Below are 27,077 nucleotides of genomic sequence, written 5' to 3'. Positions count from 1 at the left end.
GTCCACTTCAAGCATATGTTTATATAATGAGAGTTTTCTTGTGAATATATATATAGAAATGATTTTCTGTGTTTGTACTAAGATTTGCGATTCATATACATGCTGTAAAATTTAATAACCAGTTTTGCATTTTGAAATGTTCTTTCTTTGTGATTACTGATTGTTGGCTACCTTGTTTACAACTATCTACTAGTCTGCATTTAGAAGACGAACAGTGAATTCTTGAAATAATATTGAAAATACATTCTTCAAGCGCAACATAAGTGACTACGCTATGTATTACTGATTAGCTTCTATTTCTTGTATTTCTTAGAACAAATATCAAACAAAAACTTTGCTAAGTGAATAAACGGTACAAACTTATCCATCAAACACATTTCTATTTTCATACTAGAAAAAGAAAGGAAGAAAGAAAGAAAAAAAAAAAAAGATATGAAGGAAAACAATCTTACCTCGCCCAAACAACCATAATGTGGATGTCCAAGCATGAAACAAATAGTTTTAGGAGCAAAAATCTCTTGTACTGATCTATACTGAACAAAGTTCGGTGCATGAACTGCAATATCCTTCACTGTAGTCTGCAAAGCATACGCTGTGGGCTCGGCTGACCACTAGTCAAGAAAAAAAAAAAAAAAAAGAAAAGCTCAAATAACTACTTTTAATATTTTATTTCTTATTACTAAGAAATATCTTTAATAAAGAATTTAATTATATTTCTTTTAAAATATCAGATAGTATTTTAAAATAATACATGTGAACATTTACCTTGATGTAATTAAGTATATAAAGTTTATTTTTAGTACATTTTTAGTTGTGTATAATTAAGCTGTACATATGCTTAACATTTACTTCTAATGGACAAAATGTCATATCAACATGTGAATTAAGTTCTATATGAAAAGTGGGTACTGCAGATGTTAAACTTCAAAACTGATGTTGTTGTTATGCTACTATACTCAGGAATTTCAACCATCTTACTTATTTCGCATTTCGATTCCTGAAAATCCCTTGGACTTCCAAGCTTTCGACTCTCCTCTGAAGTCTTGTTAACCGAGGATAAAAATAAGAGTAAAGACTTAAAAAAAAAGTCAAGGAAATATAAAGAAATGAACTTACTATGGAAGTGCAGTGAAAATACAACCTTTCAATTGATGCTTCTTACTTGTCAAATGGCGAGTATAGCAAGCAATTGACAGAATGTATCTTCACTGCTTTTCCCCGGAGAGTCAATTCCTTTATATTTCCTTGATGTTTATCTTTCTTTTACTCCTATTTTTATCCTCGTCAACAAAGCTCCATGATGAACCGAAATCTTGAAAGTGCAAGGAATTTTCACAAACAGGAATTTGAAGTGAGATAATGTTATTGCATTACATACCATATTGCACGTAATATTAGTTTTCTGTGCTTAAAACAATAAATAATAAATAATATTTCCATTATAAACGGAGTATAAAATCAGTTCTGAAGAACACAGTAGTATAGACGTCATATGAGCTGAGTTTGCACACAATGTTCCCTGGTTTAGGACTAGGGAATCCTGGCGTAGGGGTCATGGACCAGGGGTACCTAGGACTATCCTCTTTATATTCTGGCAATGGATACATTGCCCCACAAATTTTGGAAGGGCTATAGAGCACCACTTCTGAAATTCTGAAAATTGCTAAAACTAAAAATATGATATGGTAATGTAAGACCACGGTGTGTAAGTTTGGGTGGTACATCTCGTTCCAGTTTATGGGTCCAAAATTCCCAAAATTTGAAATTTCGAGGCTCTGACCTATTGAATCCCCTTTGATGAGGGTTTATTAAGTTATACGAGGAAGTATCGTAAAGTTTTAATCATCATCAGGAAGTTATGAAGATATGATGATGAAATTTTGACAGTGTTATGTTTGGTTCTTATGTGCATGATGTTAAGAAGAAGAAGAAGAAGAAGATGATGATGATGATGATATGATGATGTGGTGATGATGATGATGATATTATTATTATTATTACATGGTGTGCCAGAAAACTGACCAAAGTACAAGATGGACAAGACTGAGGCTTGCAGTGTGATCAAGTTCCTTGATTTAAAGAGTAATAATGCCCAAACGAATTCATGACGAGATGACGGCTGTGTACGGCGATGATTGTCCTACTTATGACACCATTGTAAAGTGGAAAAGAAAATTCCAAACTGGTCGTATGTCCCTCACAGATGACCCAAGACCTGGAACACCATCCCTGACGAACAATGCTGCCACTGTGAAGAAAATGCAGTGTTTAATCCCCGAAGACACGTGTAACCATACAAACGATTATGAATGAGACTGGTCTCAGTTATGATAGTAGTGAAAAATAATCCATGACGAACTTCACATGTCTAAGGTATCTGCGCATTGGGTTCCTCGTTTGCTGACACCTTTTCAAAAGCACCAGTTCATTCATCTCAAATTGCTGTCAACAAAGCAAAGGGGTGTGGCTTCCAAGTATTGCAGCATCTGCCTTATTTTCCCGACCTCGCATCCAATGACTTTTTGTTTCCCCAAATGAAGAATCTGTTGCGTGGTTGCCATTTTGACAACACAGATGACGTCATTCATAAGGTGAAAAAGCACAATGTGCAGACTTCTACAATGACGGTATTCGTAAAGTGAATGAACGCTGGGAGGAATGTGTAAATCTGGATGATGATTTTATAGAGAGGAGTTAACAATTACAAATCACAACAATCTCTGTATCCTGATTCTTTTACTATGATAATCAAAATTTACGATATCCCCTTGTATGTTATAGAGCAGACTATAGGGGTCTATTCACTTTAATGGGACTTGGGTATAACATACCCCTCTTAAATTTTACAAGGGGTACATAGGACCCCTTAAATTTTGGAATTAACAGAAAATAAAGTTTGGAATATGTTTTCTAGGACTCGAATATATAATTCTGGAAACTTATGTGATCCTGATTATCTCCTTTTACGGGTAAAAATTCCCAAATATTACTATCAGCATATGTTCACCAGATGGTCAATAATCGACCTAATTTATCTTCTACAGGGGTAATTCTCTTCCCTAGGACATGAGTACATTGATGCTACCTTCTCAAAATTATGGATACGAGCTTGCTTTTGATTTGTGTAGTCGTACGTTAAAAGCCTGCCGGGGGTACATCAAATTAGAGATATTCAAGTAGCGGTTCGAATCCCTTTCCTCATATGTCCAATTTTTTACCCTGTTGTGTTAAGTATTGTGAAAGAACGCAAAACAAAAATCGCAATAAAACAGTAATGTTTAATTACATGTATTTAAAAGAAACGTAGATATTAGTTTCAAATGCAAAACCACAGTTTTAGATTTTACTTATATGCAATTAAGTAACATGTTGAAAAAAATTAAGTGAATTTTTTTAATTTTACATTCCACGGTTATACCCTTTAGTCTAATAAATAAGGATGATTAAGTGAATGATTACGAAAGACTTAGTGGAGTGATAATGGAAGGAAATCGGAGAACTTTGAAAAATTCCACGCATAGTGTTTTTTCACTACAAACTCATATGGTCTGGGATCAAAACAGAAATGCCTCGTACCAGAAGTGAGCGCTCTAACACTGAGCTACAGTGCCCCTATATTATATATATATACATCGAATATTAGGATACGTTGTCGGATGTCGTCGCTTTCACCATGACTATAGCAGTTTAAAAGTAATGATGTTGAATATACAAGTCCATGTCATATTAAATCACGCTGTCTATTCTTGCAGTGGCTATAAAAAGATCCAACAAATGTGATAATCAATACAAAAGCAGATGAATGTCTAAGTTCTTACCTGCTTCTCCAAAGTGATTTTGGAAGAAACGCCAAAAGTATATTTTCTTCCTGTCATAGCGCAAGCATATACAAGTATAGTAGTTTCTCCAATATGGACACCCAGACGATTGAAGTAGCTGCACACAAGGTATAAAAAAAACAGACAAATTAAATATATATTTAAGCAACTCAGCAAGAACAACAATTGTCACACTTTACACATACGAAGTATTTAAGTCATAAATGAAAATGAGATCACTACGACCGAATCTTATTCTTTATCACATTTTAGAAGACTGCTCACGTATAACTGTTAAGAATATCCTCGATATTACTCTATATGGACATTAGGTTTTTTTTTTTTTTTTTGTTCTTTTTAATAAGTAATTTTGTATAATTATTATTGCAAAGTACAGATCGTAGATGCTCATTTAGAATGAAATAAACCTAGGTTATAAGCAAGCAGATTTTACTTTTATTTATCATTCTTGGATTGGTAAAATATAGAAGGAAAGATACGTGAATCGGAGAGCAGAACAAAGGGGGAAAGAAAAAAGATAAGAACTTTCTAAGAATAGATATTTCATATTTAATTGCACATATACCAGTACTCTTTACAATAATACGAGGACTTTTTTTTAACCTCGAATGGAGCGTAACATATACACACACACACACACACACACAAAAAAAAATGTGAATCACAAAATCATTTTATTACCAAAAGTCAAGCACAATTACAGTTACTTCTCCACATAGTTATCATAACGATCAAGGCATTTGTCATATCGATGAACGAGCTTTCCAATACCCTCTTCATAAACAGTTGCCGCCAGCGTATGGAGATAAGTCTTCACAACATTTTGAAGTTCTCCATTAATGCGAAAGTGCTGTCCTCCAAGACCTAGTTTCACCAGTCGAAAAAGATTAAAACCAATAGGCGCTAGATCTGGGCTGTATGCCGGGTGCTGGAACACTTCCCACTGAAACTGAGAAGCAGGTGCCTGGTTACGGCAGCAGTATGTGGTTTCGCGTTGTCATGAATCAAAACAGTTCCAGATGACAGCATGCCCCTTCTTTTGTTTTGTATGGTCACACATACGAGAAACCTGAGGTTGAAAAAAATATTGTGAAGATCCATCTCCATACGCTGGCGGCAACCGTTTATGAAGAGAGTATTGGGAAGCTCGTTCATCGATATGACAAATGCCTTAATCTTTATGGTGACTATGTAGAGAAGTAATTGTAATTGTGCTGGACTTTTGGTAATAAAATGATTTTATGATTCATATGTTTCTTTTATGTGTGTTATGCTCCATTGAAGGTTGAAAAAATAGCCCTCGTATACTGCCTTCATGTTCGGTTTGTAAGGGCTCATGAGTTTTGTCTCCACTTTTTAACGATGCTGCAGCAATCAAATAATCAAGTAATTTCTCTGCACACATTTCTAAAAAGTACACAACTACTCAGTAAATCTATCAATCATTTCGAGGTCTTTATTCTTGCCCGATTTGTCATCTAAGCATATGATGTATTAAACTGATTTCAATATGTAGTTTTTGGCAATCGGAAAACTTACCAACGACACAAACTAAAGTAGACTCCCGAGTATCGGCTCGCCACTATCTGGCCTAGTTTTCTATTATCGTAATTAAATAAGGAAGGCAAGGCGTTGCATTGGCAACATTGCCAAGGCATTAGAAGCGGACGTCTCTTTCGACTCTCCTACGTGTCGTGTGCAAAATACAAGTTGTGACACGAAAAACGCAGCGTTCTGCTCCTTGTTCATTGTTTCGTCAGTGTGTAATGGACCTCAATACAGGACGCTTGCCGTTGTTCCTGATTATAACTGTACAGTACGCACAGTACTATATTCGTAAATTGTTCTTGGGCTATGCTTAATGTTCATAAAGAAATAAGTTCATAGAACTCCGACCTATCCGGCATTTTTGTTATCTGGCCTTCCGCCCTTCCGCCACATTAGGCTGGGAGTCTACTGTATTTCATTAACACTCTTAAGGTCCTCATTTGGAGTTTACACATAAGGCCCTCGGGTCCATTTGAACCCATTATTTTCGTCTTTTTTTTTTTTTTTTTTTCATGTATGTGCTTAAATGTTGGAGTAATAAACCGATTTTATTTATTTACGTGTCATCGTTAAAACATCTTAACTTGTGTACAGAAATCTTGCACATTGTACAAGAGCGTAGGAATGAAATGTGCACATCACTCCAACGTCCTTGTACGAATTGTGAGAAGTTTTATATACGCATGCACAAAACGTTAAGATATTGATTTATGTAATAGACATTTGTTTATATTTCGTTTGTAGTCCTATTCTAACATGGTAGCTTTTCGTAATTACTTGTTGAAAATATTTGGACTACAGCAAAAGAAATAATGATATATAAAATCCGTTATACAAAATGCTGATACAATATTTTTCTTTCTTGCGCGCAAACACAAAAATACAATAAATTTGAAAGTGTATGTCCATAGACAGTTGAAATATTATGGTTTATAATGTAATTGGAAGGATTTCAAACATATCCGCAAAACCATGGAGAGAGACAGGCAGTGGTACAAACGTAGGGGGCTGGTCAGACATCAATATTATATTCATGCAATATATAATGCAAATTATATATATTGTAATGTCCCACGTGCTTATGTTTACAAACACACAACATGTGTTCCTATTTATAAAAACAACCACCACGTGCACCTTACTCTGGAGTACGACAGCTGCAGTCGACGGAGACGACAGCAATAATACTGATCACATGAAGACGAGGGAACTGCAGCGCCATCATCTCACCTGGGTCGCATGTATAAGCAAGATGATTCCATGGACAGCCATCGGTTTTGACTGGTCACATTCCCTTTCTTGGCTTGCAATGAAGACTAGGAAGTACCTCACCCAAACACAAAGCTTTAGCTTGCAGTGGAGCTAACGGTTCCTTTTTCTCCTGGCTTGCAGTGGAGCCTTGTGGAAAACTTTCTCTCTCTTTCTGCTTCCAATGAAGCAGCGAGATATTCCTAGTCACAACTCGGCCTAGCTTGCAGTGGAGCTCTGTCGTGGTCTCTAACTCCTCTTTGTTTGCAGTGGAGCAGGGACCGTCCGACACCTGCTCACGTAGTTCGCTACTGAAGGATCCTTCCCGAGACCGTCAGGTCGATGGGACACCTTTCCTACCTAATATTAGACGAAGTTACATTATTGTAGTGTTTCTGTAAAATACTGTTTATACAGGATTTTATAATAAAAGAGTGGTAATGGGAAACAATTCCGGACTGTAATTTGCTCTACCTACTCCAGCACAAGCAGAACTTAACAATATGAATCAATGATTCTGATACTTGCCCCTCCAAATATTTGTGGCGCAGGGGGAAGCAAGCACCACAGTAACCGAGAACCTCAATGATCGAATATAATGTACAAATGAAAAAAAAAATGAAATCTTTAAATGAAATGAAATGTTTGAGTTTTACGTCCCACGATTATGCGGTTAGGCTAAAGGAGACGGTGATGATGAGTAATGAATGAAATGGTGGAATGACGAAAGTGGGAGGAAACGGGAGAACCCCGGTCTTTATCCACCACAAAGTTCACTTGGCGCGGGCTGGGATCGAACCAGAGACCCCATACACCAGAGGTGAACGCTCTATCAATGAACCACTGCGGCCCCTACTGTACAAATGAGTGAATAGCGTATGAATTTTCCGATTTCTCACTATATTTAAAAGATTCCAAAAATGATAAAAGAGTTTATCAAAGCAACGCGTCGTCATCAACAGGTGCATCTTAGTGAGCAATGGTCCGAATAGAGCATAAGATCTACCTAGTAAATCGTATGGGTCCAAATGGACCCAAATGGACACAGAGGAACTTAAGTGTAAAAAAAATTGTATAGCTCTCTAATTTAAACACCTACGGCGCTTATATTAATTATACAGTATATGCAAACATAGTAAAATTAATAAAAGTCATACAGTATGAGAGGTTTAGATGATATACTTGACGAATTGTGGAACACTGAAAACGAAAAAGGATCAAAATGGACCCGAGGACATTAGGAGGGTTAAGTAGTATTTGTACTACAATAAATGTTTAGATAGACCTAATATTTCCAAACTTTGTCCTTTATTTTTTTTTTTGGGGGGGGGGAGGGTAGTTCATTTTGAGTTGCGTTTCTTCATCCCAACATAATTATTTTGTATTGTAGCTAACTTAGGTTTTAGTAAGTCGATTATAGAAATTACATTTGTACCCAGACGTCTTTTTCGGTGTTGATACAACGTTTGAATTTATACTTTTGAAAAATTTCCTCGAATAATGGCATCGTTATACATTTTTGCTCAGTGTTACGCCTTGCTTTTACATTTTTCGTTCCAATACAATTTAGAGCAACTGTATGTTATTTATCTGATCAGTTAGTGTCGCATCTGTTTTGTTTATCTAAACTGAAAATAAGTCAAATCTCATATCTTCTTCTGAAGCTATTAATCAGGAAGACTTTTTAAATCCATGGTAAATTTTGGCTCAGGATCTAGGTTATTTATTTTTCTAAAACTGTAATTGTATATCTAATTTATGAATCAGAATCCCATCATCTCTCTAGTAAAGGTATTTGGTACATTTTAGCTCATCACTTTGTAGAATCTGAAATCCGAAATGAATAATTACGATATTGGCTAAACATGTAAACAAAGAGCTGCCGTGGCTTATCTTTCTTGTTGTTTATAAATTCGATTTCCGAATGTGAAGAAATCTGTTTCAGACATAATTCAGATAGTTTGGTTATTTTCTCAAATTTCTAAATTAAAACCTTTTAGCCTATTTTTGTGAAACAGAATTAAAGATGTCAATTACGTCAACGGAGATTATCTTGAAGCTGTTAAGATTACCTTCAGAGTAAAATGAAGCTTTTACTACACAACTACTATCGACAAAAAACATACTGACTGTCGAAAATTTCAACGGAAACACCCAACCTTTCTCAGTGGCGTTTGCTTAAAACATCTAAAGCAAAGTTTCAGATGAGTACCGTGCAAGTTCAAATTTCTGCGAGGGAAACTTTTTTTTTTTTTTTTATTTATCAAAAAAAAGTTTCTGCGTTGATACTTCCATACCACAACGATGGATGCTATGTGATGTGATAAGTTTGCTGAAGATGCTTGTATGTCAAGATTAGTCCCAGCGAATATATTCAATCATGCGTCAGAATAATTTCTTAAGTCGTTATTACCAACATAGTTATTATATTTTATATTGGTAGTGAAATTCATGCGACCATTACTTAAGACTAATTTTGTCTTAGAACTAAGTTAAATAAAAAGGGAGATAATGGCCTTTTGTGGCTACTTCTTATATTTGATAAGAAGTACAATTTTTAGTTCACAAGAACGAAGTTCTGTACACTGTCACCGGTATGTTTATGAAGTAATACTGTTCGTTTCTGTTCGCTAGGAAGAACATTAACAACTTCAGCTATTAATCAGCAAACTAGACTAGATTTCCCTGAATTTCATGGATATGAGACGATGCACATTAGACAATCTAGTAACAAGTTTGTCCCCACATTTTCCAACTTACCATATGAGCTGTCAATCTTCACTTGTTCAACGTAAGAATACCATGCTGGCATTTTTATTCTACAATAACACACCCCATCATGAGAGGAGTGGAACTTCACTACGCTGAAAAGATGTTTTCAGCTCAGACCTTCTAACTGAAGCTGTGACTCAAGATAGTCGTAAGTAGTTAATCAGTTCCGCAGCGATTTCACTGCACAACCTTCACTATGTTATTATATCGATGCATACAAGTGGCTGTAGATACTACGTTCCTTTCCTTATTCATGAATTTGAAGCAGTATAGTGTGTACAGTCAGCTAGGTTTGATACAGAAAAATACACGTATGGCTGCATTACTCTTTCCAGGTACGTTCGTTCTTTTTTTCTTTGGTTTTAGTTTCATTTAGTCTAACGTCCCACAGATATGTCTCTTAGGCTAAAGGAGATGTGAACCTTGGACCACTGATTATAATGGATATAGCACTTTGGTCATTCAACTGTACCCCCACCGGGAATCGAACCCAGGACCATGCGAACCGAAGTCAAGCGTGGTAGCCACTAGACCAAGCGGGGGTTATATATATATATTATATGGTTTATAACTTTTACTTCTATTTTTATCGTCCACGGAGGAGAAAACAAGTGCAAAGATTAGTCAGAAACTGAAATAAGAAATGTACATGATTAATAGTATTATCTAAGTGCCCCCATAGTAATAACAAATAGTATTTTAATCGCTAACATTATAAAATGTAAATTACACTCTTTCTCAAGAAACACGCTGCCGAAAGCACAAAGAAATGAATAAAACAAGAAAATATACGAAGAAAGGAAAAATCCCCAATAACTGATAATATCAATCTTTAAAAAAAATGACTACTTACTGATCCTGAATTGATTTCTTCTGTAACATCCACCGACTTGCAAGATCTCCTCGAACCTCTTCTATTTTGAACGAAGATTCGCGATCATTTTCCGCCTTTCCCTCGACATACGTATATTTCAACTCCTTGTTGGCAACAGCAATCACCCTATAAAAAACATTATAAATTTATATACTTACGAAAGAATATTTTTAGTCTGTAATTGTAAGATAGGAATCCCAAAGTAGGAATGGGAAATGAATCACAGAAAATAGTGAAAATATATCATACGTTAAAAAAAAAGTACATTCTCATCATATATCCATAAAAGAGTTGAAGGAAGTTGTCTAATGCTTTTAATAATTCCATATGCTGGTTCAATGATGACTGAATTATAATAACATAACACACATTGTAAAATGTGGCCATTAAAATGTATTATTTATCAGGATGTGAAGACAAGCAATACCGACAACTTCAGAGAAAGAAAAGGAAAAAACGTATTTACGAGCTGACAAGGACATCGATCAAGCTAAGGTCTCTAGTTCATGAGATGTAACTACCTTTATTTCAATTTTCCTAAGTTCACACTCGGATTCTTTTATTCTAACCAAGGTATTAGATACATATACATGTTAAGTCGCATATCATTATTTCTGGATTCTTTCTTGAGAGAATAGTAATGGAACTATCACACCTATATTTTTCTACTGAGCCATAAAATCTGAACTTTAAATGTACAAGTGGCACCCAACAAGTTATCTACCTAGTCAAGAAGGAATGCAAATAGGCTCGCCTTTTTTTTTCGATGTAGTCCCCATGGAGCTCTATTGACACCGTCGTCACTTTGTGGACAGCGAAGAAATAACAGAGAAAAAACCGTCTTTGTCATGACCTGTAAAATCACTGGGAAACAGCCTGTTGGACCTCGTTGTCCGACGAAAAACGTTGTCTCCGCAGGCGTTTCTTCAGGTCTCGGGAGAGCATAGACTCCTGCTTTCTCTCAGGAGCGTCATGGTGAAACCAGGTTTCGTCCCTTGTTACCAGTTGAGCCAGGAATTTCTCCTGGTCCTCCTCAAAGAAGCCCAACAAGTATTGGGACATATGTATTCGGCGCTGCTTCTGTGCAGGCGTGAGCATTCTGGGAACCCAAGCACAGAACTTTGACATGCCAAAGCGGTCACGCAGAATCGTCAGGACGGATCCTTTGGATATATCACATGCTGCCGCAATCTCGGCGACCTTCATACGGCGATCCTGCAGGACCATGTCCTCAACTTTGCGGCACATTTCCGTGATGACTGCATCCGCGGGTCTCCCATGATGACTGCATCCGCGGACTGCATTCTCAATTAACTCTCGTCCCCACTTGAATTGCTTTGACCAGTCCGCGCCTGGAATTTGACCTGGAATTCTGACGGTGCTGCATCCCGGTACAATTTCACCAGTCACTCGTGGATCTCCTTTGATCCTTCTCTTCTTTAGTAAAAAAACTTGATGAACGAGCATTGCTCCAATTTCTACAAATCCATTGTTCGTGGCGTCATACAAACATTCGCTACGCGGCGTAACACAAACACTCTGCTCATGGCCATTGTTTTGCTGCGACTGACCTCAAATTGCGCAGCAGGGTTCCCCACAGTGGCCTTGGCGTGTGTATCAGGCGTCATTATGTTCCGCCCCTTCCTTCCTGTCTATGTAGATAACTTATTGGACGCCCCTCGTATTAATTCACGATTACCGTTCTTTAACAACTATTAACAAATACTCACTTTGCTTCATACATATGGGGCCATGCAACATAGATACTTTGCCCCAGCAGCTCTTGGGCAACTTCCTTTATATCAGGCTTTCCTTGGTTCAGGATATTTAAGATCATACTATCGCCTTTCGAGGCCATATCAAATACTTTGATTTTTGCCTTCGACAAAGAAGCCTGCAACAACAAAGAAAAAATCAAATTAACTCCGTACACTGAAAATACAGTATACAAGGGTAAATAAATTGTTAGGCGAGGATACGTAACTCTCTACAAGAATATATAAAACAAATGCTGACATTAAATTAAATATGTCATTGAAAAAAAAAAATGTAGTTCAGGTCATGTTTTGGCACTATAACACTGAGTTCTAGTGATTGCCCTCCTATTTTTGAGAATAAAATATCATTTAACAGATTATACGACTAAATATATTAACACAAGCTTCTCCACTGAATACAATGGGTATTAATTTCTTAAGTATTTACTTTCATATAAATTCAGTGGTAATAATAAATTAGATCTGTTCCTTATTTAGCACAATAAAGTACAGAACAGAAAATCAGATAGCTGTCTATAATTATCAACAATAATAGAGGTAATAAATGAGTAAGTGTAATATCGATTCCAGCTAAAGATCGTCAGCCTTTATCTCAAAGATAGGACGAGATTGCTTCGAAGATGTTAAAAATAACAGTTGGAAACACTGAATACCTAACTTCAAATTCGTCGAACTATACATATACGGATTTCAACAAATTTCTGACCCAATTTACTTCTTCCTGCTCTACTCAAAAGCACTGGAACAACGTCACTATAAAAATTATGTACTTAACAAAGCTATACCCGAAATTAATTTTTACGATTAAACTTCAAGAGCTGTATGGTGCTTCAATAACTTTAACTGCCAGACGGACAATTTAACATATCAAGTGGAGAATTTTAAAAGGCTACAGAGTATACAGAAGATCTAATTTAGTCCAAGTTAGTTCACTGATTCAGCGAAGAAATACAGTGACTTAATTTAACTTCCATACCAATAAACGAAGTGAATACGAATCATTTGAGTTCACTGTGCCTTTTGAATCTTCACACATATACATATACAGAAAATACTCTTGATACCAATAAATCATTTACATTCATGTTTCCTGGGTTTGTAATATATGAGAAAGAACTATACCAGCGTTCCTACTGATCTGGAGAAATCTATTTCCCTGACTTCTCCGTGACCTTTAGCACCAAATTTCCTGCCTTTCATGACAGGTGTCGGATGACATTGACGTATAAGTAAGGAATAAATAACAGTGAATATTTATATATGAAAACATTTATTCTATAAAGACAAATAATAATCAATTGCTCACACGTACATTCCACTTACCTCCCATAAATATCTGAGCAACGTCCCATACTGTGATCATTAATGGTTGGCTAAGCTGAAATTGGTGTACAGTTAATGTTAGAAAAAAAAAAAAATTATAAAATTTCCCTGACTTTCCCCGATTTTGAGTCTTTTCCCCTGAGTTTCCCTGACCTGCACCATTTTCCCTGAGTTTTCCCTGATTTCCCTGACCATTAGGAACCCTGTATATGGATTGTGATATGAGGAAATGTCACTATGACTATATATTTTTGCTTTAAAATTTATTTATTTTTCTTTACTTAATTATTTTTTGGTTCAAACTTTCTTTTTAGGCACTACTTGGTCTAAACCAAGATTTAAACCCTGACATGAACTTTACGCGATTTTCACGAGTACTAAATAAATAAGGCAAGAAGATAGGACTGAAATACATACTTCGTGAGGTATATGTTTCAGTGTAGGAAATCCAGGAAAATAAACATCTAGTTTGGAACCTGGACACAGTCCCTTCACTAAATGTTTTGGATCAACGTAAATTTCATCTCGCCACACTTTTACGGCCTTTGCATGGTTCTGTTCTACAACTGGAAAGTATTGTGGAGCTTCGTACGGACCTGAAAGAAGAATTTTAGTCAGAAACACTAAGTTCTCACAAAACAGTTACAAACAATAATAATGTAATAATTCAGATTTAAAAAAAAAAAAAAAAAAAAAAAAAAATACAGTTGAATGATACTCCACTTATTGACATCACGACTAGTATGTTATGATCAAACATGCATTTTTCATGGCAGACAGGTAACATGGAAAGAATTAAATGTAGCTGAATTTTGGTAACTACGCTTTTAGTATGCGGTTACAGAAAAACAAAATTTAAAGCGTCGTTATATAAGAAGCCTATATCAGAAAATCTGGACACGATATAACAGAAAAGAAAGACCCAAAACAGCCGTTTGTGACTTTAATTTTGTACAACTGAACTCTTTGAAGCTCAGAATAAAATGTTTTCCGAATGGAGAACAAGATATAAGCAAGATTTTATACCAAACAAAAAGAGTTTTGTATTTATTTCTTGGTTTATGGTACGCTTTCCATCTCTATCAGATAGATTTAGGTAACCAGTAAAAACACATACATCAACATGTGTAACTTGCAAGTACTTGATAAAATGTTTAGGTACCCAAAACGACACTTGGGATATGTGGCTTCGATAACTAATATTTAGAGCAACCCACATTATGCTTTATTTTTCGTTTAATTATGCTTTATTGTTAATTTCAATCAATGCTTTACATTAATCGTGTATAATGTATAATATTTACTGTATATTAAATATTCTAAATATCTTGATCTATTTATTAATATTTTATCCAACCAATTTCTTTCATATTTAATGAACTTTCTACTTAATGCACTGTAAAGAGATATCTGCTCGAGTCAGTTTTTCTTATCACTTGTGTGCACCTTAGAGGTGCGTATATACAGAAAGGGAAAGTAAAAGATACCACCAAAAAGTACAGAAAGTGCTCAAGTTCAAGACGTACACATAACAGTACAGTGAGGAGTTCTTGTATACTATTCATTGTTGGTGGAAAGTTTTCTTTTTAATTTTTTTCCCCACATCAAAGAATTACACCGAAAAAAGTTTACAGGAATAAAAATAAGCTTTTCCTTGTTGTACTGTTATGTTCTCAATGATTTTGCGTTGTAAATATTGGTTTTAAAAAATATTAATACAGTATGTTAAACAGAATTTTTCAAGAATTGTGTTATATATTTTAAATTATGCTTTATGCTGTATTTTCTAAAATCTTTTAAAATTAGTTTCTCCTGGACCCTTAGACAACCACAACCATTTTTAAGGTACCAACCATTAAATCGCTATTATGCTTTTTATGTTTCTGGGTTGCTCTACTAATATTTAATGTCAGTTTGAAAACCAATCAAGACAGCCAGCCTAGAATTGAACATAGGACTCACAAGTAGGCATTGTAAATTAATTTCCTTAATTGTAGATTCCACTACAGCGAAAAAAAAAAAAAAAAAAATGGTACTTGAGTGAGAAAGCCATAAAACAGAAAAGCGAAAATTTCCGCTTCCCTCCTTCCCCCAAAAAGCTGGCTTATTATAGGGGGAAAAAAAACCTTCGTCCCAATAAAGTCTTTTTTTATCTCTAGTCTGAAATCATCTTAAATAATATGACTAACAAAAAGAGCACAGAGGCATCTTTCGAAATTATTTTAAATATTAGTGCATAATATACACTAGTAATTACATTATTTTTTAAAAAAAGTGCTGGACGATTTCATTATTAAAAATAATAGATGTGTTTGTTTAAGTGCAAAGGTTAGTTGTGATACAGCCGATGTGATCTACGACGTAGCGCACCGCCATCAAGAGTGACAATGTGCGATTAGTCTAAGGAAAAGCTAGATACCAAGACAGTACGCTCGACAAGCCATGCGTTTTCACTCTTTTGATATTTATAGATTCTTTGCTTACCTAAATCTTGTTCTGTGTATGAGTATATTAACATTGGTCCATGGCCGTTGCGGTTCCGTTCTTCATTTGTCAAGCGATCATTTACAGAGCTCATGGCATTCAGTAATTTTGCCTGTAAAACAGAAACATTTTTTACTCTGTTCAACATTTCTCATTCTATCATCTTGGTAACACGTCAAAAAATACGACATATTACGGGGTAGAGGGTCTCAATATACTGAGTTATCAGAAAAGCTATGAAGTACGAGGGCTGACCAATAAAGAATTATCGTAAATGAATAAAACATAATTATCTGTACTAATCCTCCAAATGTTGATGGCCTTTTTCAAAATAGTTCCCATTACATGCAATGCACTTGTCCCAAGGTTTTTTCTTGTCGTCAAAGACATGTTGGAAGACATTTTTGGAAAGATCATTCAAAATCGCCTCCGCAGTTTTCACCACTGCCCCTGAAGATGCAAAATGCCGTCTACGGAGGTGTTTCTTCAAAGTTGAGAAAAGAAAGAAATCACAAGGGATAAATCAGGGATATATGGAGGATTGGGTACACACGGAAGATTGATCTTGGCAAGATAGCCAACAGAATTTCTGTACTGTTCTTCGCGTGTCACTTCCATGTTGCCTTATGCGAAACTGAAACTACGTGTACTTGAACGTCTGCCAAGCCCACATTCCTGACATCATGGCCTTCAAACTTGCTCGATCTATTCGTCACTTCTCCCACTACACAGACGTGTTTCGTTTTCTGTGCCTTACTGTTGTATTCACCTCATAAATACTGATGATCGGTCTTTATTGATCAGCCTAAGTATTTCTTCTGTTTTGAATGGTCTCTTATTTATATAAAGAACATAAATCAATCACACATACTTCCTGTTTTGTTCGATAACCTTTAACCATGTTTCAGTGACCATAATTTCCTTGTTTTATAAAAGGACTTATTTTTATTGCTTAAAATCTGAACAAGGTGCTCATTTTCAGCGTTATCTTAATTGAATGCTATATTACGGAAGGTCAGTTAGTATGGTGGGTGTGTCAATACATCCCATCCACGCTCCAATAATCTTTGACCAAAGATTCAACTTCGCTGTAATTTTGCGTTGATGAAACACAACTCCTCTACAATTAACGATGTCGGAACGATTTTATGTAGATGATGAATTCGTTCAACTACCAACGGTACATATCTGAAGTGGATTGAAAATTAAATGAAATCTTTAAGTTTTACGTCCCACAGTTATACCGGCTAGGGTAAAGGAGACGGTGATGATGAGAAATGAATGAAATGGTGGAATGAAGAAAGTGGAAAGAAACGGGAAAACCCCGAAAAATCCCACGCATACGCTGTTTATCCACCACAAATCTCACTTTGTGCAAGCTGGAATCGAGCGAAGGACCCCATGCACCAGATGAACGCTCCACCACTGAGTCACCGCGGCCCCTGAAATTGATTATTTGGTTCGTGGAAGGAGCTCGAAAAAAAAAAAAAAAACACACACATGGTGCATTTCAACTCAGGCAAAAAAAAAAAAAAATTGTACCATCACCATCTCAGATATTGTTGAAACTTTTTTTATAGCAACTAGACATGTTTTTAAGAGACCAATATTTTTTTGTTTTGTCGAAAAAAATTTTCCCGCCAAGTAATGGGCCATCAAAGACGGGGAGTACAATTTATGAATTGTAAAAGACATGGAAAATGGTCAACTTCGGAGCCCCACCATTCAGCTATGGAGACAGGTAGTTATAATTCTTGTTGTAGTATGTACATAGGGATATAAATAAACTATATTTTATTGTAGTTCGGTTTGCGCATGCGTACCTTTTTGTACATAAATTAACAAATGAACGTAAATTTATCTGAAAAGTCGAAGTTTGCGAATTTTTTTCGAGCACTTCCGGTTCGAATTTTAAAATTCTGTTTGCACGGTTGGTAAGACCTAGTTACCCGCTTTCCGAAAAAAAAAAAAATTTGTATTGCTTCTGTGTCCAACCGTTTTGTCGCAAAAAATTCGAGAAATTGTAAAATTCTCAAAAATCGCCATTTTTGGGCGCCATTTTCTCGAAAACACCATCTTTTAAAATTCTGAAATTTTGTCAGATGGTTTAGCTTTACATGAATAATAAACACACCAAATACCATTTTCGACCAATGCTTCATGAATTAACTACAGCCTTTTGAAGTTAGCGAAGTTTCGTTAACTTTGATGTCACAGTTAGCAACACTGGAAACAATAAAAATGCAATGATTTGATGATGTTTGTGGTTCACATTAATTAAATGAAAAATAAAAGGTTTTCCTGGCTGGTTTTTTATTATTTTGATCAAAAAAATGTTCGAATTTTAAAATTCTGTTTGCACGGTTGGTAAGACCTAGTTACCCGCTTTCCGAAAAAAAAAAAAAATTGTATTGCTTCTGTGTCCAACCGTTTTGTCGCAAAAAATTCGAGAAATTGTAAAATTCTCAAAAATCGCCATTTTTGGGCGCCATTTTCTCGAAAACACCATCTTTTAAAATTCTGAAATTTTGTCAGATGGTTTAGCTTTACATGAATAATAAACACACCAAATACCATTTTCGACCAATGCTTCATGAATTAACTACAGCCTTTTGAAGTTAGCGAAGTTTCGTTAACTTTGATGTCACAGTTAGCAACACTGGAAACAATAAAAATGCAATGATTTGATGATGTTTGTGGTTCACATTAATTAAATGAAAAATAAAAGGTTTTCCTGGCTGGTTTTTTATTATTTTGATCAAAAAAATGCTCTAAAATAGTATAATAAGCCTCCCTCGTTCTCCGTTTTTTTAAAAACGAAGTAGTCTGAGATGGAAATTACGATTACGAAACACACAAATTTTAAGTTCACTTACTTAAAATGGTCTTCGGAAGCAAAATTTCACTGATTTTTTTTTCACATGGACCAATCATTTGCTTGCTTGGTGTCTTCTTCGCTAATAGCAGTAGGACACTCACAACTCGTCCAGAGGTGGATCCAAGGAGTCGATCGCCCTCCCAGAAGAAACGTTCTTATTTTATATGTAAATAAAACCCATTCCAGTGTTTCGAGCTCTTAAAAGTAGCTCTAAGTAGCAGTATTACACTCCCACCAGAAGTCCGTCCTGGATCCGCCCCTGCGTAGCACATTGTCGATAATCACAAAACACTTATTTTCACTTCCCTTATGCTCTTCTGGAAACCTGTACCCTGCTCAAAGTCCATGTGGAAGCATAAACAGCACTTCAACTGTACATAATTCATGAGTTATTCATAATTCTGCTACGCACCATTGGTTATCATAAGTATATGCAAGGGTGCCGATCCTGGGGGGGACCGGACCCCCCAAAGCTGATGGGGGGGCCCCTATTGTATTTATGAATATACAGTATTTGGCATAATTTGAATGCAATTTGTCTTAAAATCCTCATATATATACCTTCTGCATCTGAATTCCCCCCCCCCAATCTACAGAGAAATCGGCGCCTTTGCGCATATGTATGTAACAAAAGTTCTTTTTTGCTGACTTCTTAAATCTACACTTTGAATTGTAGAAGCTCGATTATGGGGGAAGCATGAAGTTAGTTTATGGTGACCCGTTACTGCCATAAAAACTTCACCATTTTCCGAAAGCCAAAGGTGACATCGTTGAATACCAGTTACCGGTCGCATACTTTCCTTTTTTTTTTTTTTTTTTTTTTTTTTTTTTTTTTTTTTTTTTTTTTTTTTAAAGTTGTCGAATTCAGTTCCAGGCAACAAAACGAGAGTAATACCCGCAGTTTGTACTTGCACTATACTCACGAATTCTTCTGCGGTTTTAATACTGTGTATCTGTTTTTGCCTAAGGTTATGCCGCGTTGCCACATTCTTTACAACTCCCCCCCCCCCCCCAATACTGTCGCAGAGACCCTAGCATGGCCGGTTTCACTGCACAACCACTGCTTTATCTGACCTGTCTGCATCTCGAACATCTGAAAGCAATTTTTGAAGTGGGACGCAGCACCATCATAAATCACTGACAAGGTTTGGGAAATTGTAGACACTTATTTCCACGTATTCGAACCTTTTTCTATAACCTATATTTTCGCTTTTCTTCGAGTATTTTTAGAATCTTGTCTATGACTATGAGTTCATGAGCCGAATCGTGTGTCTTGTCGTCGCTTATTACAACAAAACTGTCAGTTGTTCCATATTCCGGTGATAACTCTGAATTTCACTTTGCAGAATAACAGTCCAGTTTTCAACGAAGTCCACATGAAGTAAAATAGAATTTGCATCTTGAAATTTTATACGATGCTTTTCGGTAGCAATTAATTCTCTTTGGATTTTCTTGATATAGTCATGAATTACAATTCTTACAGTTAAACCAGCAATGTACGATACGAAAACGGAAAGTGGCACACTTTTTTTTTTTTTTTTTTTTTTTTTTTTAAACGAGATCATTTGTTTTCTCATACGGCGTACGTAACACTTTCATTTTCAGCAGGATAAGACTCCACACTTATTCCTTTCATTCCAGGACATTCACCACATTCTTGAAGAAGACAGCTGTCATTTTCAGCGGATCATACTACTAAAGGAAATAGGTCACTCATGACAGCTTCAATACAGGTTGCACCTTTGATTTGTTGCAACGCAGTAGCAGATAACTTAAAATTTGCACAATACACACACACACACACTTCTCTCGCAGGTTGCGTACTGACCCACTTTAGTCGAATACTATAAAATTCCGAGTGACCCATTCTTATGCTGAGATTGTTCTGTTTAAAAGAAAGTCCGTAAATTTCTTTGATGGAACGCGTAAGAAAATGTTTCGATTTTTTTTTTTCTTTTAACTTTTTGTCCTTTTTCGATCACTGTAATGACATCGCACTTAATTGACTTTGTCTGGATCATTCCAAGTCATCACTGAGGTAATAGTTCAGGCTTTTTATAGATCATCAGAATTTATTGGATGGCCATTTTAAGTAAACTTAAAATTTGTGTGTTTCGTAATCGTAATTTCCATTTCAGATTACTTCGGTTTAAGAAAACGGACGAGTAAGAGGGAGGCTCATTTTACTATTCCAGAGAGCTTTTTTGATCAAAAGAAATAAAAAACCAGTCAGGAAGACCTTTTATTCTTCATTTAATTAATGTGAACCACAAACATCATCAAATCATTGCACTTTTATTGTTTCCAGTGTTGCTAACTGTGACATCAAAGTTAACGAAACTTCGCTAACTTCAAAAGGCTGTAGTTAATTCATGAAACACTGGTCGAGAATGGTATTTGGTGTGTTTATTATTCATGTAAAGCTAAACCATCTGACAAAATTTCAGAATTTTAAAAGATGGTGTTTTCGAGAAAATGGCGCCCAAAAATGGCGATTTTTGAGAATTTTACAATTTCTCGAATTTTTTGCGACAAAACGGTTGGACACAGAAGCAATACAATTTTTTTTTTTTTTTTTTTTTTTGGAAAGCGGGTAACTAGGTCTTACTAACCGTGAAAACAGAATTTTAAAATTCGAACCGGAAGTGCTCGAAAAAAATTCGCAAACTTCGACTTTTCAGATAAATTAACGTTCATTTGTTAATTTATGTACAAAAAGGTACGCATGCGCAAACCGAACTACAATAAAATATAGTTTATTTACATCCCTATGTACATACCACAAGAATTATAACTCTACCTATCTCCATAGCCGAATGGTGAGGCTCCGAAGTTGACCATTTTTCATGTCTTCTACAGTTCATAAATTGTACTCCCCGTCTTTGATGGTCCATTACTTGGCGGGAAATTTTTTTTCGACAAAACGAAAAAAAAGGGTCTCTTAAAAGCATGTCTAGTTGCTATAAAAAAATTTTCAACAATATCTGAGATGGTGATGGTACATGCTCTGCCTGAATTGAGATGGAAGGCACCACATTACCTCTAAAATCCTACCACAGTGAGAGCATAATCTTCCTTTGATGACTGACTGCTTTAGATGTTGTTTGAGGCGAATCATCATGTCGAAACCAGACCCTTTGCGCACCACATCATTGTAAACAATCACGTCTTATCTCATCGTAAGTTATCGGTCGCTTCTAAAACAGATAGCTTTCTTCATGTTTAATGAGCACATCGCAGACGTTTACACGCAAAATCAAACAAATTGCTTTTGAGTTCCTGAGGAATCCGAGCATCTGACCTGCTTAAGCATACTAGCTTCAGCAGGTGGCCGGAAACGCTGGAAGGATTGATGTTCAATGTTTCTGCTAGCTTTCATGTCGTATACAATGAGTTTGACTTGATCAATGCTTGTATTTTGTTATCAACGTCGGTGAGCGCCTCTGAGATCAAGATCACTAGCACAGAATTTCGCGAGTAATCGTTGGCACTGACATTCTTGTACAGCATTGTCACCGAAAACTTCACGCAACTGTGCACCAGCTTGGTACTTTCTCCTCACGCTTCAGTTTGTTATAACATCTGCAACACTTACTACTACTACTACTACTACTACTAGTAGTAGTAGTAGTAGTAGTAGTAGTAGTAGTAGTAGTAGTAGTAGTAGTTGTTGTTGTTGTTGTTGTTCTTCATCATCATCATCATCATCATCATCATCATCATCATCATCATCATCATCATCATCATCATCATCATCATCATCATCATCATCATCATCATCATCATCATCATCATCATCATCATCATCATCATCATCATCATCATCATCATCATCATCATCATCATCATCATCATCATCATCATCATCATCATCATCATCATCATCATCATCATCATCATCATCATCATCATCATCATCATCATCATCATCATCATCATCATCATCATAATAATAATAATAATAATAATAATAATAATAATAATATTATACCATGCGAATATTTCTAATACTTCGAAAAATTAACCAGCTTAACCTGTTGCAAAAATGAATCATAAATTTCCGATAACGCAATAAATTATTAAACATTATTCTGGCTTACGAAACTCCAGACTTTATTGACACAGGAACAAAAAGTCCTAGTTCATATACTGTATCAAACTAGTCCAGCACAGATTAATATACAGTTTTTCTCCATGATAATGCTTTACATTTCATTCTATCTTCTTCTAGGCCTACTCAGGCTTTCAAACTCGAACGCTAAACAAATTAACTTTTAAAACACATGGGATATATTTTCAAATACTGAAAGTTCATATCTATGCAAGCATACTTGTACTTTGATTAAAACTTATTTTTCGATTAATTGCTTAGTTTGGAAATGTAGGTACTTGTTAAATTCACAACAGGAAAGCTTAAATAATTGGACAACTGAAGACTAGTTATTAAGCCTATGTAGATGTATATTTTCTCTTTATGACCCTTTAAAAAAGTACCATACATCTGCATAGGTTTAATAACTTCAGTTGCCAGATAACATTATTTGAGCTTTTCTGCTTGTTAACCTAATAGCTGCATAATTTTCAAATCCACCCTAGCACAATTAACTTTATGCCTTTCCTGGAAGGCCAGCATGACAATTCTAGCTTATTATACAAAGAATATTACGATACAGAGGTCGTTTCCGCTCTATGCTAACGAATGTGACGTACGCCTGTAGGGCCGCAAAGAAATGAACGGAAGCGAACCGAATCGCAGCAGTGACAGATTCTTCTTAAGTGTTGTGAAGTGTGCTCACGTATCTAGTACATAGAATGGCGTCACGGATACCACCATACTAGGATGGATATTTTGCAGCTCTTTCCAATGCAAAGTACTCCTATTCCCAGATTACATAGCACAAGAAGTATGGTTTCAGAATACCAAAGTAAAGCATCTATTGGGTGAGGAATCACAAACGTGTAAGGGTAGATTAGGACTGTTTCTAGAGTACAAGAAACTGTCAAGTCCATTTTTCTTATTTTCTAAATCAGGTCACCCAAATACAATGGCAAGTGAACTACCAGCACCACAGCTAAATATGTCAAGCCAACTTGGCCTACCATCAGACGACTGTCTGAACCCCGCTGCTACGCATGGAAGACCCAGATCTCTACGGTGCACATTCTCATAGCGTACGGCTGCATCAGGATAAGCCGTCAGGCGGATACGGAGCGCGCACAACAGGAATACATGACATCCCGTACAGCAACATCTCTGTTAAGTCACAGACGCCTTGCCACTGGATTACTGTGTGTTTGGATTAATGAAACAGACCCTTTGATGCACACGATCTCGCACTATGGACGGTCTCTGGAAAGGCTGTCAGGAATGGACTAACCTCGATGTAACTGTGTACTTCGCTTCCGCTTGTTTCAATGGAAATTCCGCTACAAAGAGATAGCCTATCACATAGAACAGATGATGGTGGCAGCATAGTATTTCGTAAGATAAGGCATATTTACTTTCGTTACTATAGTCCGGAAAAACCTCTGTAAAAACAAGTTTAAAGGAAGGCAAGCTTTTGCAAAATGGGCGTTAAAACAAAAACAAACAAACAAACAAACAAAAAAAAAATATTTTAAAACCGAAAAACAAGTAGCATCAACTATATTAATTTGACTTGCAATTTAAATATGTGTGTGTGATATTTCAAATGACTTTGAAGACAAATTACAGATAGAATGTACTTTACCTCATCAATAAAAGGTATTAGAACAACAGCTTCCCAGTCCTGTTTCTTGCCGTTCAAATCTGTTTTAAATTCAGTTGGATAGTAGCTGTAGATTGGGGATTCTGGATTAACCATAAGGTCCTGATATGGAGCAGGTAAAAGCTTCTTGCTGCAAATGAAATTAAACAAAATATTTCCACATATCAAGGTTAATGTCTAAAACACAAACAGAACTTTTTTAAATTTTTCATTCAATCTTGTGCTTTATAGTGTAACTGTTTGGTACTTAATAGTGTCAATTAATTATTGATGCTAAATGAGGATGGGTATTGTCATTCAGTAGAATAAATATATGAATTACAGCGAAGAATAAAGGAACACATCGAATGAGTGAAACTAGACTAATTCTGAAATTTCCAAGATTGAAAAATCAGTTTCGGAATAAAATTATATTGCAACACGTCATTCTTCTTTACATTCCATCTCAAACATTCAACTCAAATTTTGACACCGATTTCTGTTAAAAGGGGGTTAAGAACGAAACAAAAGGTAATAAGTATTCGATTCATTACAACAAAACTAAGAGTAATACTACCTGATTCATTCGTTGTTAATTGTGTTTCACCACATAATTTAAGTGCGCTCTAAATCGACATCAACGAAAGTAAATACCATATTTTACATGCAACCTATCTAGAAGATGTGTTACTTCTTTTGTCGACGACTGTATATTAAACTAATAGGAAAAAATGAAAATGAAATGAAAACTTTCAGTTTCACGTTCTACGGTTATGCCGGTTAGGCTAAAGGATACGGTGATTATGAGAAATGAATGAAATGGTGGAATGAAGAAAGTGAGAAGAAACGGAAGAACCCCGAGGAAACCCACGAGCACGGTGTTTGTTTACCACAAAGTCCACACGGCGCGAGCTGGGATCGAACCAGGGACCCCAAGCACCGGAGGTGAACGCTCTAGCACTGAGCCACCGCGCACCCCACTAATAGGAAAGCAGTACACATGTGAGTTCTGCTCTTTTATGAGATCTGCGATATATATCTGTTAACAGTTTTGGAAAAGCAAGTAATAAATAATTATCTCCTATTAATCCATGATCTATAGAACTAACGAATATATACACTGAAATAATTAACAGAATTAATATAATAGAAGTATGTACCACGATAAACTACTCTGAGGAATTACCAAAATTTCACGTTTCTCCAACTGTTAATGATAATTTAAAACATGTCATTAAGCATGTCTTAAGTTAGTAATAAAAAATATACTTCTGCTTTTACTAACTACTTAAAACTAAATACTGATTACGACGATTCATGAATATTATTTACAGTTAAAATATTGAGTCATTTCATATAAAGTTTTGGGATTTATTATTTCATATTAGCAGTACTTTAAAGATTAATGTCATTAAAATATGTATTTATGAATTACCTTGCTGATGGCAACACAGCCAAGAGTTGCTCAAACGGTAGGAAGGGTTTGCCCATATCGAATTCCAACTTCAAACTAGAGAAATCCTTAATATCAGATATGTAAGGTGCGTAGTGATGAGGATAATACCATGACCATGAACAAATGCCATTGTAGTAGTAATTGAGATTCCACTGTATCGCTCGAACGTAGCCTTCTGCTTGATCTCGTAACACTTCTCTTAAAAATAAATAAATAAATACATATTTATTTAGTTTATGAATAACCCCAAACATTAAAAGGAAAAAGAAAATATGACATGACGAAAGAAAGAAAGAAAAAAAGATAGTTTACGGTAAATGACCGAGCTGCTGAACATCGACGTGCTTCCTGTGGCTAATTTAAAAGCTTTATGTATACACTGTGTTGCCAAAAGTCACCGAACACCCCTTCACGTCAAGTAAATAATCTTAGAATGACGTCAGTACACCTCACCGATGCCATGTAAGTAACGACAAACATTCTGAAGCATCAAACGCGTGTTGTGTGTCACGATGAGTCAACGGAACGAGTTGAATGCATTCGAAAGGGGCATGATTGTAGGTGCCCGTAAATCTGGACATAGATATTTCTCAGAAACTAAACGTGCCTTGGTCCACAGTTAGCGATGTCAGAGTCAAGCGGAAACACCACGGAACTACTGAACCAAAGTCTCGCTCTGGTAGGCCCAAGAAACTAAGTGATCGGGACCTGGCGTGTATTGACCTGGTGAATGTCCGCCGAACGGTATTTACTGGAGTGTATGATGTCAACCGTGAAATTTGGTGGTGGTAGTGTCATGCTTTGAGGCTGTTTCTTCTGGTTTGGGTTGGGCCTGTTTTAATTGACGAGTCAATTATCTCTGGAGTGTACGAAGACATTTTAGACAATAGCAGACTGTTGACACTATGAAGACAGTTTGCGACAGGTCCCTTTTTGTACCAACACAATAATGCTCTTGTTTATACAGCACGTACAACTGAATCATATTTAACAATAATCAGGTGGGAGTACTTGCCTGGCCGGCGCAAAGCCCCGATCTGAACCCTGTAGAACATTTTAGGGATGTATTTGAGCGTTGGTTGCGTGACAGACACACTCGACAAACATCCAAATGTATACTTCACCGTGCTACAGGAGGAATGGAGCAC

At 36.0% G+C, this 27,077-nt stretch overlaps 1 protein-coding gene across 3 annotated transcripts in view; it reads right to left on the bottom strand.

Annotated features, from left to right (window-relative positions):
* The window catches only part of pcm (5'-3' exoribonuclease pacman), a 136,838-nt gene that overhangs the window by 75,168 nt on the left and 34,593 nt on the right, over nucleotides 1–27,077 (bottom strand). For all 3 annotated transcript variants that reach the window (XM_081736800.1, XM_081736801.1, XM_081736802.1), the window contains exons 11-18: nucleotides 25,909–26,127; nucleotides 24,477–24,624; nucleotides 15,867–15,978; nucleotides 13,800–13,978; nucleotides 12,012–12,175; nucleotides 10,261–10,407; nucleotides 3,819–3,936; nucleotides 453–611 (exon numbers count right to left, since the gene is read on the bottom strand). In XM_081736800.1, coding sequence (XP_081592926.1) covers nucleotides 453–611; nucleotides 3,819–3,936; nucleotides 10,261–10,407; nucleotides 12,012–12,175; nucleotides 13,800–13,978; nucleotides 15,867–15,978; nucleotides 24,477–24,624; nucleotides 25,909–26,127 — 1,246 coding nt within the window. The remainder of the gene's footprint in view (nucleotides 1–452; nucleotides 612–3,818; nucleotides 3,937–10,260; nucleotides 10,408–12,011; nucleotides 12,176–13,799; nucleotides 13,979–15,866; nucleotides 15,979–24,476; nucleotides 24,625–25,908; nucleotides 26,128–27,077) is intronic.

Source organism: Thermobia domestica, chromosome 13, assembly GCF_964235325.1.
Source record: "Thermobia domestica chromosome 13, izTheDome1.hap1.1, whole genome shotgun sequence".
In the NCBI taxonomy this organism is placed as follows: Eukaryota; Metazoa; Arthropoda; class Insecta; order Zygentoma; family Lepismatidae; genus Thermobia; species Thermobia domestica.
This window is presented reverse-complemented; position numbering and strand designations above follow the sequence as displayed.